This window comes from Macaca fascicularis, chromosome 16 (genome assembly GCF_037993035.2).
Source record: "Macaca fascicularis isolate 582-1 chromosome 16, T2T-MFA8v1.1".
NCBI classification, from domain to species: domain Eukaryota; kingdom Metazoa; phylum Chordata; class Mammalia; order Primates; family Cercopithecidae; genus Macaca; species Macaca fascicularis.
The window spans coordinates 19,396,789-19,411,229 of record NC_088390.1 but is presented as its reverse complement, the minus strand read 5'-3'; the positions used below and the strand labels follow the sequence as shown (position 1 = coordinate 19,411,229).

At 44.5% G+C, this 14,441-nt stretch overlaps 1 protein-coding gene across 5 annotated transcripts in view; it reads right to left on the bottom strand.

Annotated features, from left to right (window-relative positions):
• Positions 1-130: 130 nt before the first annotated feature.
• Positions 131-14,441, bottom strand: part of ALDH3A2 (aldehyde dehydrogenase 3 family member A2) — a 28,662-nt gene continuing 14,351 nt past the window's right edge. For 2 of the 5 annotated variants that reach the window (XM_065532871.1, XM_005583118.4), the window contains exons 9-12: positions 13,437-13,536; positions 6,376-6,611; positions 4,691-4,815; positions 131-2,146 (exon numbers count right to left, since the gene is read on the bottom strand). In XM_065532871.1, the coding sequence (XP_065388943.1) occupies positions 4,732-4,815; positions 6,376-6,611; positions 13,437-13,536 (420 nt within the window). In that variant the 3' untranslated portion in view covers positions 131-2,146; positions 4,691-4,731. The remainder of the gene's footprint in view (positions 2,147-4,690; positions 4,816-6,375; positions 6,612-13,436; positions 13,537-14,441) is intronic. The other 3 variants (XM_045375240.2, XM_074018803.1, XM_074018804.1) reach the window with 2 other exon arrangements.

Sequence of the window (14,441 nt, the reverse complement as noted above, 5' to 3'; positions counted from 1 at the left end):
AACCTATTTACTACAGCTACTAACCACCACCCCCAACACACACAGCAGAACCATGAGGTTTGAGAAAATCTTCTCGGCTAAGAATTTTAAAATGAGAAAGCATGACCAAAAAAAGTTGACAAACACCATCTATGATAAAGACATAAAAGGATTTATAGTTGGGGAGAATTTATAACCCAAGGATTATCTCCAATAGGGAACATCTGAGGTTCCACACCAGGAACGTCATTAAAATTGATGCCAATTTTATGAAAGATGTTCATTTTGAAGCAGATATGTATTAGTAGACAAGCCAGTAATTTAAACATACTCAATGAAAATTCCATAATGCAATTTTATCTAAGGTATTTTATGATTACTCTCTTAGAGCCAGTTTTAAGCAGCTTTTTCCTAAACTGGGCTAGTTATGAATTCTCGACACTTCATGCTATGATGAAGACATCACGTACTTTAGACAGCCTTAATAGAACAAATTATTCAACAAAGTTGATTATACATTCTATAAAGTAAATTACATTCTGTCATTGAGTGAGCTGAGTCTTTTTGAGTGTGGGGACGCGTCTCTGCAGTCAGGAGCCCCAGGGCATGGCCCTGCCTGCCCTGCCCCGTCCGGCAGGTAACACTGCGTTCCGCAGGCCTCTTCTTCAGCCTTGTCCACTCAGCTGAGTACCTCAGGTTGTGGCCGTGGACGACTGATGAGAGTAACTTCTGACTTGCTCAGGGGATCCTTTTGCCATCCATCCCCTTCAGTACGACCAATTGCAGTGGCTTACTCGCTTCGCGTCCAGACCATCCACCAACTGTCTGCCCCGTGCAGCTCTCAAACCCCAAAGTCCTAATATCCAACGCCTCTTTGTCTGCGAGAGGCAATGGTTCCCTCACTTTCAGTTCTGTAGGCTATTCAGAAAGGGATCTCTCTATAGTTTAAAAAAGTGAAATTTTACTTGCACTGTGCTACAGAAATAAGAAACTTACAGATTTGTCCTTGAAGACCTACTAACCTGCAACCTTCGGGTCCTGAGAGAGGATTCGTGTAAGTACTTTTATGACAGTATTTTTTGTTTGGGAGACAGGGTCTTGCTCTGTTGCCCAAGCTGAAGGGCAGTGGTGCAATCACAGCCCACCGCAGCCTTGGCCTTGCAGGCTCAATCGATCCTCATGCTTCAGCCTCCTGAGCACAGGCTCATGCCACCACATCTAGCTTATTTTTACTTTTTGGTAGAGATGAGGTCTCACTATGGGGTCCAGGCAGGTCTCAAATTCCTGGACTCAAGCAATCCTCCCACCTCGGCCTCCCAAAGTGCTGGGATTACAGGCATGAGCCACCATGTCCGGCTACAGTATTTTTAAAATGCCAGTTAGGTTTTATAAGATGTAGAATTCTGTAACTCCAACACAAGAATGACAGGTGATGCTTGCATGACTTTGGCAACTAACTTCCAGGAAGCCCTAGGATTTACAAGATGCTTTGAGTGATATTAGTCACAAGAGATTGTTGCAACTAAACAGAACACAGGATGATGGAGCATGAATGAGGGAGAATGAAGACCACTGGTGAGATGGCACTTCTGACCAGGGGCCTGACTCCTGGAGGTCAAGTCCCTGAGTCCCATTGGAGGAAGAGTAACCCCTCCCTCCCCCACATAGGGTTTTAGTGCCTGAAATCTCACAGGGAACCGATACCATCTGACCTCACCTCTCTGACTACAGAGGACTGCTGGTAGCCCTGGGAAGCACCAGGCTCTTGAAAGCTTCATACAGTGATGGTGGTAGCAGGGGCAGGAGGTGGGCAGTGCCATTACCTGGATGGAAGGATTCACTAAGTAGGTTCTGAGACTCCCTTAAAGTTTGTATTTAGTCTAATACATTCTCCTCCCCTAGCTCAAAGCTCCAAGATTTAGATAAGCACAATTTAAGGCAGGTTCCCTGAATATGCTATTAGGGAATGTTGGGATTTGGTTGAAATGGCAAGTTTTATTAATGATGAATGGCAATGACTTTTGAGTTTGATCACAGTGTGTTTGCATATTTTCTTACTATTTTTGGTAGGATTTAAAAAGTATTGGTTCATTAACCATTTAAAAGAGGAATAATTCAGTAGAGGCACTAGGAGGTTGAACGGGATCATTCTTCAGTAATATCCAGCCTGGAGAGAGGAAAAAGGGATCCAGTTTACTCAGCTGCTTTAAAAACCTACCCACAATCAGCCTTGCAACACAAGCTCAGCACTGGGACTCAGATACCTCCTGTCTGAAGAGACTCTACAGGCATTGTACAAAAAAGGACTACATATCCCTAGGAAGCCTAGGAAGCGTGGTTTGGGCTAAAGGATTACGCCCTTCCTCAAAAAAAAAAAAATAACAATAATAGCGAGACTACGTGATAATGGAGGCTATATTCTGTCCACTGTCAATTAGCTAATGTTAGAGTAGAGACAGAAGATGAGAGTACTAACTTCTTATCCTGGCATGTTCAGTAGGAAGCTAAAGTCTCTACATGGAATTCAAAAACTGGTAAACAATTTTGTTTCTAAAATTCAAAAGTGGTACTGAATTTAATCCTTCCTGTTGAAGACTGAGGAAGGGTTGCTGCAATCTCAAGGTTCAAATGTCATATTTAGTTGTCAAAGGCCTAATGAAATTTATCAACATTAACCTCCTATGTTTCTCAACCTTTTAAAACCCACATCTCCCACAATGCCTTCTGTAGCTTATAAGCTTTATTGGAACTTTACTTTGTGTACAGTACTTACGCTCTAAATCCCTTCTAATTCTAGTAAGGTAGTTAATAAAATAAAATCCAAGGGTGAAACAAAATAAGGAAACTATTAAGTACATAAAAACCATTTCAGAAAAATGTAATTACAATAAATAGACTCTTCAGGCAAATATACAGTACAGATTCAAAGCCATTTATTTAAAATAAAAGGCAATTTGATAAAAAGAGGATTAAAAGCTCAGAGAGGAGCAGAAAAGCAGCAAAGCAGAAAAGAAAACCAAATCTCTACCTAGTTCCAGACTGAATCCGAAGAAATATTAACAAGTAATAGTAATGAGAATTGAGAGGGAGGGTTGGAAGTGGCCTGGAGAATCACTGACACCTACTCCCTCATCCTGTAGATGAGCAAGCTGAGGCCAAAGGAGGAGCTCAGAAAAGGCCTTGCCCAAGGTCATTAAGCCAAGAATCAAATCACATTTTCTTGTTCCTGCTAAAGATTTTATATATTGCCGCTGCTTTTATATATTGCTGCTTCTCTAGACCCTCACAGAGAAACCCTTTGGGAACGCGAACCTGCCTGGCAGAGTGCGCTGCACCTGAGGGAGGCTTCTTGGGGGTTTGGTAAGCGTGGAGAATGCAGACTCAGCCTGGGCCTCCATATTTTCCATGAGGCTAAAATATTCTATCCCAACCAAGTCGCATTATCAGGCTGAGGAACCAAGGTCTTGGGAAAAGAACAAGAGAGGCAGATATTGACCAGAGACCCAAGTAAGCTTCCGACCACACCTCCAGCCTCAGGAAGGCAGAGAAGAAAGTAGCCCCTAAATTGTATACTACACCTTGATGTCACGACATTTGCTGCCATGAATTCCAAAGTCAAACCTTTTTTAAAAATGAAAACAAATCACAACTACACAGTGACTTTAAAAATATTCTTAAATTGGGGGCCGGGCGCAGTGGCTCAAGCCTGTAATCCCAGCACTTTGGGAGGCCGAGGCGGGCGGATCACGAGGTCAGGAGATAGAGACTATCCTGGCTAACACGGTGAAACCCTGTCTCTACTAAAAAAAAAAATACAAAAAACTAGCCGGTCGTGGTGGCGGGCGCCTGTAGTCCCGGCTACTCGGGAGGCTGAGGCAGGAGAATGGCGTGAACCCGGGAGGCGGAGCTTGCAGTGAGCTGAGATCCGGCTACTGCACTCCAGCCTGGGCGACAGAGCGAGACTCCGTCTCAAAAAAAAAAAAAAAAAAATTCTTAAATTACGACACAAAGAGTTCAGTGCCCAGATGGTGACAAGTCTGAATTAGTCAGCTGACACTTCCCCTAGGAGAGCTGAGTAGAAGGGGAGGAGAAATGAGGCTCACACTTGGCTGCCCTTTTCCTAGAAATAATATATGCTTCACCTGGACGCAGCTAAGCCATCGCCTCTGCACATTTCTCTTAGATTCCTAGCAAGTTGCCTCGCCCTTTTAAAACTGTGGATAAGTGGAGTTTTAACACCCTGACACTCTGAGCCCAGGTCCAAAATGTCTAGAGATAAGTAAGTTAAACATTCTTTCCTCTCTTTTTTTTTTTTTTTTTTTTGGGAGACGGAGTCTCGCTCTGTCACCCAGGCTGTAGTGCAGTCAGTCGCACAATCTCGGCTCACTGCAATCTCTGCCTCCTGGGTTCAAGCGATTCTCCTGCCTCAGCCTCCTGAGTAGCTGGGACTACAGGCGCACGCCGCCATGCCCAACTAATTTTTTAAAGTAGAGACGGGGTTTCACTGTGTTGCCAGACTGTTCTCAAACTCCTAAACTCAGGCCTCGACCTCCCAAAGTGCTAGGATTACAGGCGTGAGCCACTGTGTCCGGCCCATTCTTTTTTCAATAACCCCTAAGCCTCCAACTGTAGCAAAAAAAAAAACAAACCCTAGAAAACATACCCCAACTTGGCCCACCTTACATATAGAAAGAAAACAAAAAGTTCCTACCTCACTCTTAACAGACAGGGCTGGGTTTTGAAATCTGGTGTTCATCTCTGCTTACTGGACCAACGCAGTCTGTGAACTACCAGAAAAATCAACAGGGCCTTTCTCCTCAGCACAGCTTGGTATTTCTGAGAAAACCCAAACGATTTCAAATGCAACTGGTATCTCCAACTCCACTAAGGCTAGGATACTGTAAGACGAGCCAATCCCCTTTCAAATTTTTTTTTTTCTTTTTTTTTTGAGATGGAGTCTCGCTCTGTCGCCCAGGCTGGAGTGCAGTGGCACTATCTCCGCTCACTGCCACCTCCGCCTCCCAGGTTCAAGTGATTCTCCTGCCTCAGCCTCCCGAGCAGCTGGGACTACAGTTGCGCGCCACCATGCCCGGCTAATTTTTTGTATTTTTAGTAGAGACGGGGTTTCACCATATTGGTCAGGCTGGTCTTGAACTCCTGACCTCATGATTCACCCGCCTCAGCCTCCTAAAGTGTTGGGATTACAGGCGTGAGCCACTGCACCCAGCCCCCTTTCAAATTTTAAACAAAATATAAACACAGCTATTACCATTGCCTTTTCCAAGCCCATTCTTCACTGATATGGTCAATATTTTCAACGTTACATCCTCAGCTGAACGGCTGAGGGTGCCACAGACACAACTGTGTTCGTCATTCCATCTTAACTTTAATTATGGATTTCCTCTTTCACCTCAAAATATGCAAACTGCTTTGAGAAGGCAGCTATCATGAGGGCCTCTTTGCAAGCCCATCTCTATAATGATTAATCACAAAAGATAAACTTTATCAGGTAGTCAACTTTGGTGGAAAAACATTCAAGCCTAATAAAATATCCCTCACCAAAGCTGTTGCACCAGAGTTCTTGCCTCCATCTCCGTGGCAAGCTGATTTCATGCACATTCAGGAACAAAGCTGGCCAGGCGTGGTGGCTCATGCCTGTAATCCCAGCACTTTGGGAGGCCCAGGTGGATCACCTGAGGTCAGGAGTTCGAGACCAGCCTGGCCAGTGTAGTGAAACTCCGTCTTTACTAAAAATACAAAAATTAGTTGGGCATGGTGGCTGGCGCCATGCTACCCCAGCTACTAGGGAAGCTGAGGCTGGCAGGCACCTGTAGTCCCCACTACTTAGCAAGCTGAGGCAGGAGAATTGCTTGAACCCGGGAGGCAGAGGTTGCAGTAAGCCAAGATTGTGCCACTGCACTCCAGCCTGGGCAAAAGAGTGAGACTCCTCAAAGGAAAAAAAAAAAAAAAAAAAAAAAAAAAGAACAAAGCTGTAAGTGACAAGGAAAGTCCAATACCAGAAGGATCAAAGGGCTAACCCTTTGATCAGATAGGTCAGAATTCTGCAATCAAGTTCTACACTGTTTTAACCTCTTAGACCAGAGATTAGCAAACTTTTCTGTAATAATTTAGGCTTTAAGGGCCTTTCAGCCTCTGTTGCAACTACTCAGCTCTGTCACCATCCCATGAAAGCAGCTGTGGATGATTAGTAAACAAGTGGGTGTGGCTGTGTTCCAATAACTTTAGTGACAAAAAGAGGTAGCTGGCCAGCAGGCTGTGGTTCACTGACCCTGTCTTACACTCTACAAGCTAATGTAGAGTCCTGCTAGAATAAGCATCTGGCAGCCATTGGGCCAGGACCAGACAGAATGGCACTCATGGGTAATAGGGACTCACCTTGACCAGCACAGCGGCTACAATGCCCAGGAAAGTGAGCACCAGGAGACCGAGTTTTTCTTTGTTGAACCGTCTCAAGAGAAAAAATTTTCCCCAATCCACCTTTGACTGGCTGTTGGGAGGATATCTGAGTTTGTTAGCACCTTCTCTCTTCAAACTTTTTAATAAACAGGGACGCTGATGAGAAAAAGTATCGAAACTATGTTTTCCGTGATAAGCTCCCATCCCACTGGAACCTGAAATAAAGGGAACAGACAAAACAAGCTTCATTGTAGATGATGCAAGCTACTTCTGTCTAACAACAGCCAAAGCTCACATGTACTCCCTGCTGCCTGGGAGCCCCCACTGAACTCTGCCAGCTGAAGTATCTCTTCTCAGGGAGTCCTTACCAACTTCCCTGGAAAAGTCAATGTCCTTGTCAAACAGGATGCTTTCCACGAGCAAGACAAGGACTTGCACCTCTTCTAGAGCTGTGGCTCTCATTTATGCCAGGGACTGTGCTAAGACTTTAAATCATTCTCTTAAGATAATTCTCACCACAATCCCACCTGGTGAATTATCAGCAGCCTCATTTCCAGAGAGGGAAAGGGAGCTTATGGAGTCAGTTAACCTGCCCAGGGTCACATGGCTGGTAAGTGGCAAAGCCAGAACCCGAACCTGGATCAGACTCTCAATGCTACATGTGCTCTCTTCCCACCATCCTTTCATTCCCAGCATCCCTTCCCATGGCTTCAGTCATCCATGGCCCCACTGACCCACTTGCTTTCTCTAAGGCTGTAGAAAGTAAGACAGGGCGGCAGGGTTGCACAGCTGGGTGATAACAAGCAAGTGTAAATCTCTGCCCTCCACGAAGCCATGCTCTGTGACAGTTTTCATTTCTCTAACTCTGTGTGTACAACAGACTGACAGGCACAAAGGGGAGCAGTGTGAGCTGGGCAGAGGGAATGGCATGTGTGATGTAAGACACAGGTGACCAGAGGCCAGGGAGCAGTTTACCAAGGCCAGGTTGCAGGAAAGAATCATTCATGAAGCAGGCCTGGTGTGAGAAGAGACCCAAGGACAAGACCCTGAGAAAACCTGACACTGAGGGAGGGTAAAGAATGAGGGAGGGGACTGGGCGCAGTGGCTCACGTCTGTAATCCCAGCACTTTGGGAGGCCAAGGTGGGCGGATCACAAGGTTAAGAGATCAAGACCATCCTGGCCAACATGGTGAAATCCTGTCTCTACTAAAAATACAAAAATTAGTCAGACATGGTGGCGCACGCCTGTAGTCCCAGCTACTTTGGAAGCTAAGGCAGGAGAATTGCTTGAATCCAGGAGGTGGAGGTTGCAGTGAGCTGAGGTTGCGCCACTGCACTGCAGCCTGGGCGAGAGCGAGACTCCGCCTCAAAAAAAAAAAAAAAGAATGAGGGAGGGGCGAGCCAAAGACATAACCAACATAACCAAGGTAGTTTTATTCAAAGATATAAAAGGGTTATATAAATGAAGAGATGATATAACATATTCCCATTAAGACTCCACATTTTAAAGAGATAAATTCTTCCCAAAATAATTTAAGTTTAAATCAATTTTAATCAAAATCCCAGGGGATTTCAGAAGGTTTTGGTTTTTTTTTTAAATAGGAGGAGGTAGTGATTCCAAAGATCATCTGGAAAAACAAATTTAGATAAGAACAAGCAAGAAAACACTGAAAAGCAATAAAAACGAGGAGCTTTTACTCTTAGATTTTGAAATAGTGCTGTGTCCTACAGAGCAAGCTACTGGATTGAATATGTGGGGTTTGGAGCCAGACAACTTTGGCTCATTTCTTGGCTTAACTACTCATTAGTTGTCTGTCTCTAAAATGTGTGCATTTGGCCAGTCGCAGTGGCTCACACCCGTAATCCCAGCACATTGGGAGGCTGAGGTGGGAGGATTGCTTGAGGCTGAGGTGGGAGGATTGCTTGAGCCCAGGAATTCAAGACCAGCCTGGGCAACATACTGAGACCCAGTCTCTATACAAAAAAATGTTTTTAATTAGCCAGGCATGGTGGTTCACCCCTGTAGTCCCAGCTACTCAGTAGGCTAGGGCGGGAAGATTGTTTGAGCCCAAGAGGTTGAGGCTGCAGTGAGCCGTGATTGTACCACTGTATTAGCCTGGGTGACAGAGTAAGACCCCATCTCAAAAAAGAAAAGAAAAGGCATGGATTCAACCGCAGTACCTGGCATATAATAAGCACTTACTAAATGTCACTTATAAAGCTAACGGTACAACTACTGTCATTGAAACTGTGGTACCGGCCCACGGAAAAAACAAACCAGAAAGATAATGCAACCAATGAAAAAACCCTAAGAATGACCTAAACGTGTTTTTATTGAGTACTGTAGGTATGAGGATGATAATTTCAAAAAATGGTGCCAGCATAACTAGTTTACTCTTTGAAGAAAAAAAAAAAAAAAAGGCGCCAGGCACAGTGGCTCAAGCCTGTAATCCCAGCACTTTGGGAGGCCGAGACGGGCAGATCACGAGGTCAGGAGATCGAGACCATCCTGGCTGACACGGTGAAACCCCATCTCTACTAAAAAATACAAAAACTAGCCGGGCGAGGTGGCGGGCGCCTGTAGTCCCAGCAACTCGGGAGGCTGAGGCAGGAGAATGGCGTAAACCCAGGAGGCGGAGCTTGCAGTGAGCTGAGATCCGGCCACTGCACTCCAGCCTGGGCGGCAGAGCAAGACTCCGTCTCAAAAAAAAAAAAAAAAAAAAAAGGCACATTATTACATCACGCGGCATATGCATTCTAAAGTGAACTCCATGGTGCTTTTTTGTTTTTGTTTTTGTTTTGAGACAGTGTCTCACTCTGTTGCCCAGGCTGGAGTGCAGTGGCATGATCTTGGCTCACTGAAGCCTCTGCCTCCCAGGTTCACACGATTCTACTGCCTCAGCCTCCCAAGTAGCTGGGACTACACGTGCAAGCCACGATGCCCAGCTAATTTTTTTGGTATTTTTAGTGGAGACGGGTTTTCACCACGTTGGCCAGGCTGGTCTCAAGATTCTGACCTCAAGTGATACCCCCTGCCTTGGCCTCCCAAAGTGCTGGGATTATAGGTGTTAGCCACCGCGACTGGCCAACTCCATGGTTAAAAGGAAGGAAGGATGGAAGGGAGGGAGCGAGGGAGGGAAACTACAGATATTTATTATTTATTTATTTATTTATTTTTTATTTTTTTGAGACAGAGTCTCGTTCTGTTGCCCAAGCTGGAGTGCAGTGGTGCAATCTTTGCTCACTGCAACCTCTGCCTCCAGGGTTCAAGTGATTCTCCTGCCTCAGCCTCCTGAGGAGCTGGGATTACAGACGGTGCCGCCACACCCGGCTAATTTTTTGTATTTTTAGTAGAGACAGGGTTTCACCATGTTAGCCAGATGCCTTGGCCTCCCAAAGTGCTGGGATTACAGGTGTGTGCCACTGCACCCAGCCTGCAGATGATATTTATATAATACTGAAATAGGGAAAGCTTTTCTAAGCCTACTTTCCAAATCAGAAACCAAAAAACAAAAAGCCACACAGGCTTAGGTGAGGCGCGGTGGCTCATGCCTGTAATCCCAGCACTTTGGGAGGCTGAGGCAGGTGGATCACCTGAGACCAGGAGTTGGGGACCAGCCTGGCCAACATGGTGAGACCCTATCTCTACTAAAAATACAAAAATTAGGCAGGAGTGGTGTTGGGTGCCTGTAATCCCAGCTACTTGGGAGGCTGGGGCAGGAGAATTGTTTGAAGCAAGGAGGCAGAGGTTACAGTGAACCAAGATCGCGCCACTGCACTCCAGCCTGGGTGACAGAATGAGACTCTGTCTCTAAATAAATAAATGCTTCAAATCATAGATAAAATTAAAAGAAAAATTAAAATCTGGAAAGGGATATGTGTTACAGATAGGACTGAGGATTTTCTGACTTATAAAAAAGGCTATTTAAAGGCTAATAAGGAAGATGTGAACACAGCAAAAATATCAAAGGACATAAATAGAAAATTAATGGGAGTGCTAAAAAAAAAAAAATTCAAACTCACTAATAATCAAAGGAGTACAAATTAAAATGAGACCCTTTTCTTTCTGTCTAGAAAGTTAATAATGGAATAATCCAGAACTGGGGATATAAGGAAGTAAACACTCATATAATGTTCATGGGAATGTAAAGTGGCAGAAATCTGCAAAGACACTTGAAATATGTATCAAAAGCCTTAAAGGTAAGCATTTCTAAAGAAAAACCTAAGCTGGGTGCGATGGCTCACGCCTGTAATCCCAGCACTGTGGGAGGCCAAGGCAAGTGGCTCTCTTGAGCCCAGAAGTTTGAGACCAGGCTGGCTAACATGCAAAACCCTGTCTCTACGAAAAATACAAAAATTAGCTGGGCATGGTGGCACACATCTGTAGCTCCAGCTACTTGGGAGGCTGAGTCAGGAGAATTACTTGAACCCAGCAGTCGGAGGTTGCAATGAGCTGAGATCACACCACCGCACTCCAGCTTAGGTGACAGAGGGAGACTCAGTCTCAAAAAAAAAAAAAAAAAAAAAAAAAAAAAGAAAGAAAAAGAAAAATCTAAACTATATGCCAAAATATTAATAGTGTTTATACCTGGGAGATTATTACATTTTTCCTTAAAGTTTAACTGTTCAGACTTTTTGCCGCTGTGTCTATATTACTTTGAGAATTAGAAGAAAAAAGCATTTTTTTCAATTTGGAAAATTGTATAAGCCCTTTTAACAGAGTAATTACACTTGTAGACATTTTTCCTAAAGAAATAATCAGAGTGTGTCTAAAGAGACATTATATAAGAATCATAATACCAAAAAAATTGAAATCACAAAACTCTAATACTGGGAACTGGTTACATAAATATGCCACATTCATATGATGGAAAAGTATGCAGTTACTAAAATTATCACATGCAAGAATACTGACATAGGAAAAGTGTCACACTATCCTGTCACATACAGGGTAGAGAACAATATATACTATGATACCTTTTTGCATAGAATATTCAGGTGTCTGTGTATATGTGTATGCATATATGTGCAAGATATATACCAGTTATCTTTACATAGTGGGGTTACGGGTAATGTAAATGTTTATTCTTTGGGCTCTTCTATCTTTTCCAACTTTTCTTAAAAAGCCTGTATTCTTTTTACATTTGGGGGTCAAGGCTTGTCTTACTTTTATTTTTTTACAGCATGGCCACTATAATAATGTATTATATGCCTGAAATTTGCTAAGACAGTAAACCTGTTTTTCTTTTGCATCTTCTTTTTGCATTTTTAACTTTTGTGGGTACATAATAGGTTGCTTATTTTATTTTGTTATTTATTTATTTATTTTATTTTATTTTTTGAGACAGAGTCTTGCTCTGTCACCAGGTTGGAGTGCAGTGGTGCAATCTCAGCTCACTGCAACCTCCGCCTCCCGGGTTCAAGTGATTCTTCTGCCTCAGCCTCCTGAGTAGCTGGGACTACAGGTGTGTGCCAGCACACCCAGCTAATTTTTGTATTTTCAGTAAAGACAAGGTTTCACCATGTTGGCCAGGCTGGTCTGGAACTCCTGACCTCAAGTGATCTGCCCACTTCGGCCTCCCAAAGTGCTGGGATTACAGGCATGAGCCACTGCGCCCAGTCGTGTTTTGTTTTAAATAAGATGGTATAGTCAATGATGCCACAGGCTACCTGGTCAAGTAGGGACAGGGACTGAACCCAAGTCACTTAGATTTGCAATTAGAAGGCACTGGAGACACCATATGGAACAATTACCGAGCTGATTACTGCACTAGCACAGTGGATGCCAGGATCCTATGCGGTGAGCTGAGGAACTAGAGACAACGGAGTCCAATCTTTTAAGCATCTGGGCTACAAAACTATTGGTTACTCCAGCCAAAATCCCAGGAGTCATCCTCTTTCATTCACCCCCTCCTCCAGCATTCACTCCATCAGCAAATCCTGCTGCTTGATCCCAAAAATAACCCCTTCCCTTTCCACTACCTCCCCTGCCACCACCCTCTACAAGCCACCACCATTTCCAATTTGGATCTGGCAATACCTACCGATTTGGCCTCTTCCTGCCTGTCCCTCACCCATGTCAGTCACTGTGCTGGGTGCTGGCAATATGTTTACCTCCTAGACAAGGACCTGTGGCTGTAGGTCAAGGCTCCTTGGTCATAGGACAAGGTTTCTTTAACCAGAAACAGACGGTCCTGCCTAGCTGGGCCATCGCATCCCATGGAGCAAATGACTTCCGGTATTACAAAGGGAGAGGATAGAAAAGGGCTTTAAGACAGGGGCTTTTATGGTTGGGTTTTTGTTATGACAATGTTTGCATATTGGCTATTTTGTAATATCTCTATTAGATAGTAGAAAAGCCCACCTAGCCTAGGTTCCAAAGGAGAAATAAAACACTGAGTCGGTCATCTCCCATGTGGGAGAGGGAGGCAGGTCACGTTCTAAAGGGAACAGCAAGGATCAGGCTATGTCCACAGAGCTTCCCTTGGAATGAATTTCTTTCTGCCCCTCCTCTCTAGAACAGGGGGAGTCTCATTTTACTCAAATCACAAAACAATTCCAGGAGAGGCTGCTCCTCCAAACAAAGGGCCGGGGAACAATGCAGGTAAGAACTGAGCAGAAAACAAAGGCGCGTTAGAAAACCCCTCTACCTTCTGTCTGTTTCTGGTATTCGGAACCTTTCATTAGTTACCTCATTTAAAAAAAAAAAACCACACAGAGAGACCTTCTTAATTTGAGACCTGACTCTTGGTTCCCAAATCTCCTAAATGCGGCGGGACAATAAAGTGAACAACGTAATGATTACAGCTGCGGTCAGTCAGTGCTGCTGACAGAAAGAGTGCCAGGACATTCATCCTGTACTGCAGGGGTGGGTGGGGAAGCAGGAAAACCAGTCAACTGGGTGACCAGGAAAGGCCTCCCTCAGGACAGGACACCCAGGGTACGCAACAGCTGGCTAATTCAACAGCCCGCACAATCCACTCATGAAATGGTGGTGCTTTTGAAATATCTACTACGAGCAGGAGAAAATAAAGACTCACCCACTCCTCCAAAGGGGAAAGAGTTGAGCGTGAAGTGCATAATGACGTCATTGCCTGTGACACCTCCGCTGGATGTCTCATCAATCATCCGTTTGATGAGCTGAGGACAGACCAAAGGCATCCAGGTCAGTGAAGTTGCCCCTCAGGGAACACTCATGGCCCCACCACACAGAGGGCTGTGTGCTCAGAGTTATGAGCTCAAAGCATGCACATTCTGGCTTTGTGTCAGTGAAAATTCTTGAGTTTGGGGACACCGTGCCAGATAGACAAACAACCTCAACTGTGGTTAGTTTTGCAAAGTGACTGATACCCAACCTCTCAGACACACATCCCGTGCACAAAGGGAGGCAGCTCCCAACCTCTGGGCCTACTCAGCCACAACCTAGAGGTGTACTCCCCAACACAGCAGCAAAAGGCTCTTTGTAAGGGGACAGCTTAGACTATATTCCAGTTTTAAACACTGTTATTATTTCTTTCTTATCTCTGCTCTACATTATAACAAATGATTAATAGGTATGATTTAGTCTTTATGAAATGTGAAAATATTTAAGACTTTAGATTTAGCATCCTATTTTTTAAGAAATAAATGGTTGTTTGGCCTAAGGCCCAGAAAAGCACAAGAACACTTGACTAGTAAATGTCATTTCCCTTGGGGGCCAGCAAGCCCTTGACAGTTCTTCCTGTCTGGACTGTAGTGACCTCAGGTGACCCACTGCTGGGAAGTGCTCCACACCTGACCTGTACCCTGGCCAGCCGGAAGGAACCCTGGCAGGAAGGTTCCTTCCTGCCCATGTTATCCATGGTTTTAAATGTCAAACCATGGTTTTGTTAATAACCCAGCCTTTACTGAGCCCCACACATTTGGTCTCACTCAAATACCTGTAGCTATCTGTATCTCAATAGCCTCACAAGCTCCAAAAGCTGTCACACGACTATCTACACGTTACCATCAGAAGTTCTCCCGAAAACATTTGGGCCACTGTCTCTTAGTAGCAGCTGGTCCCC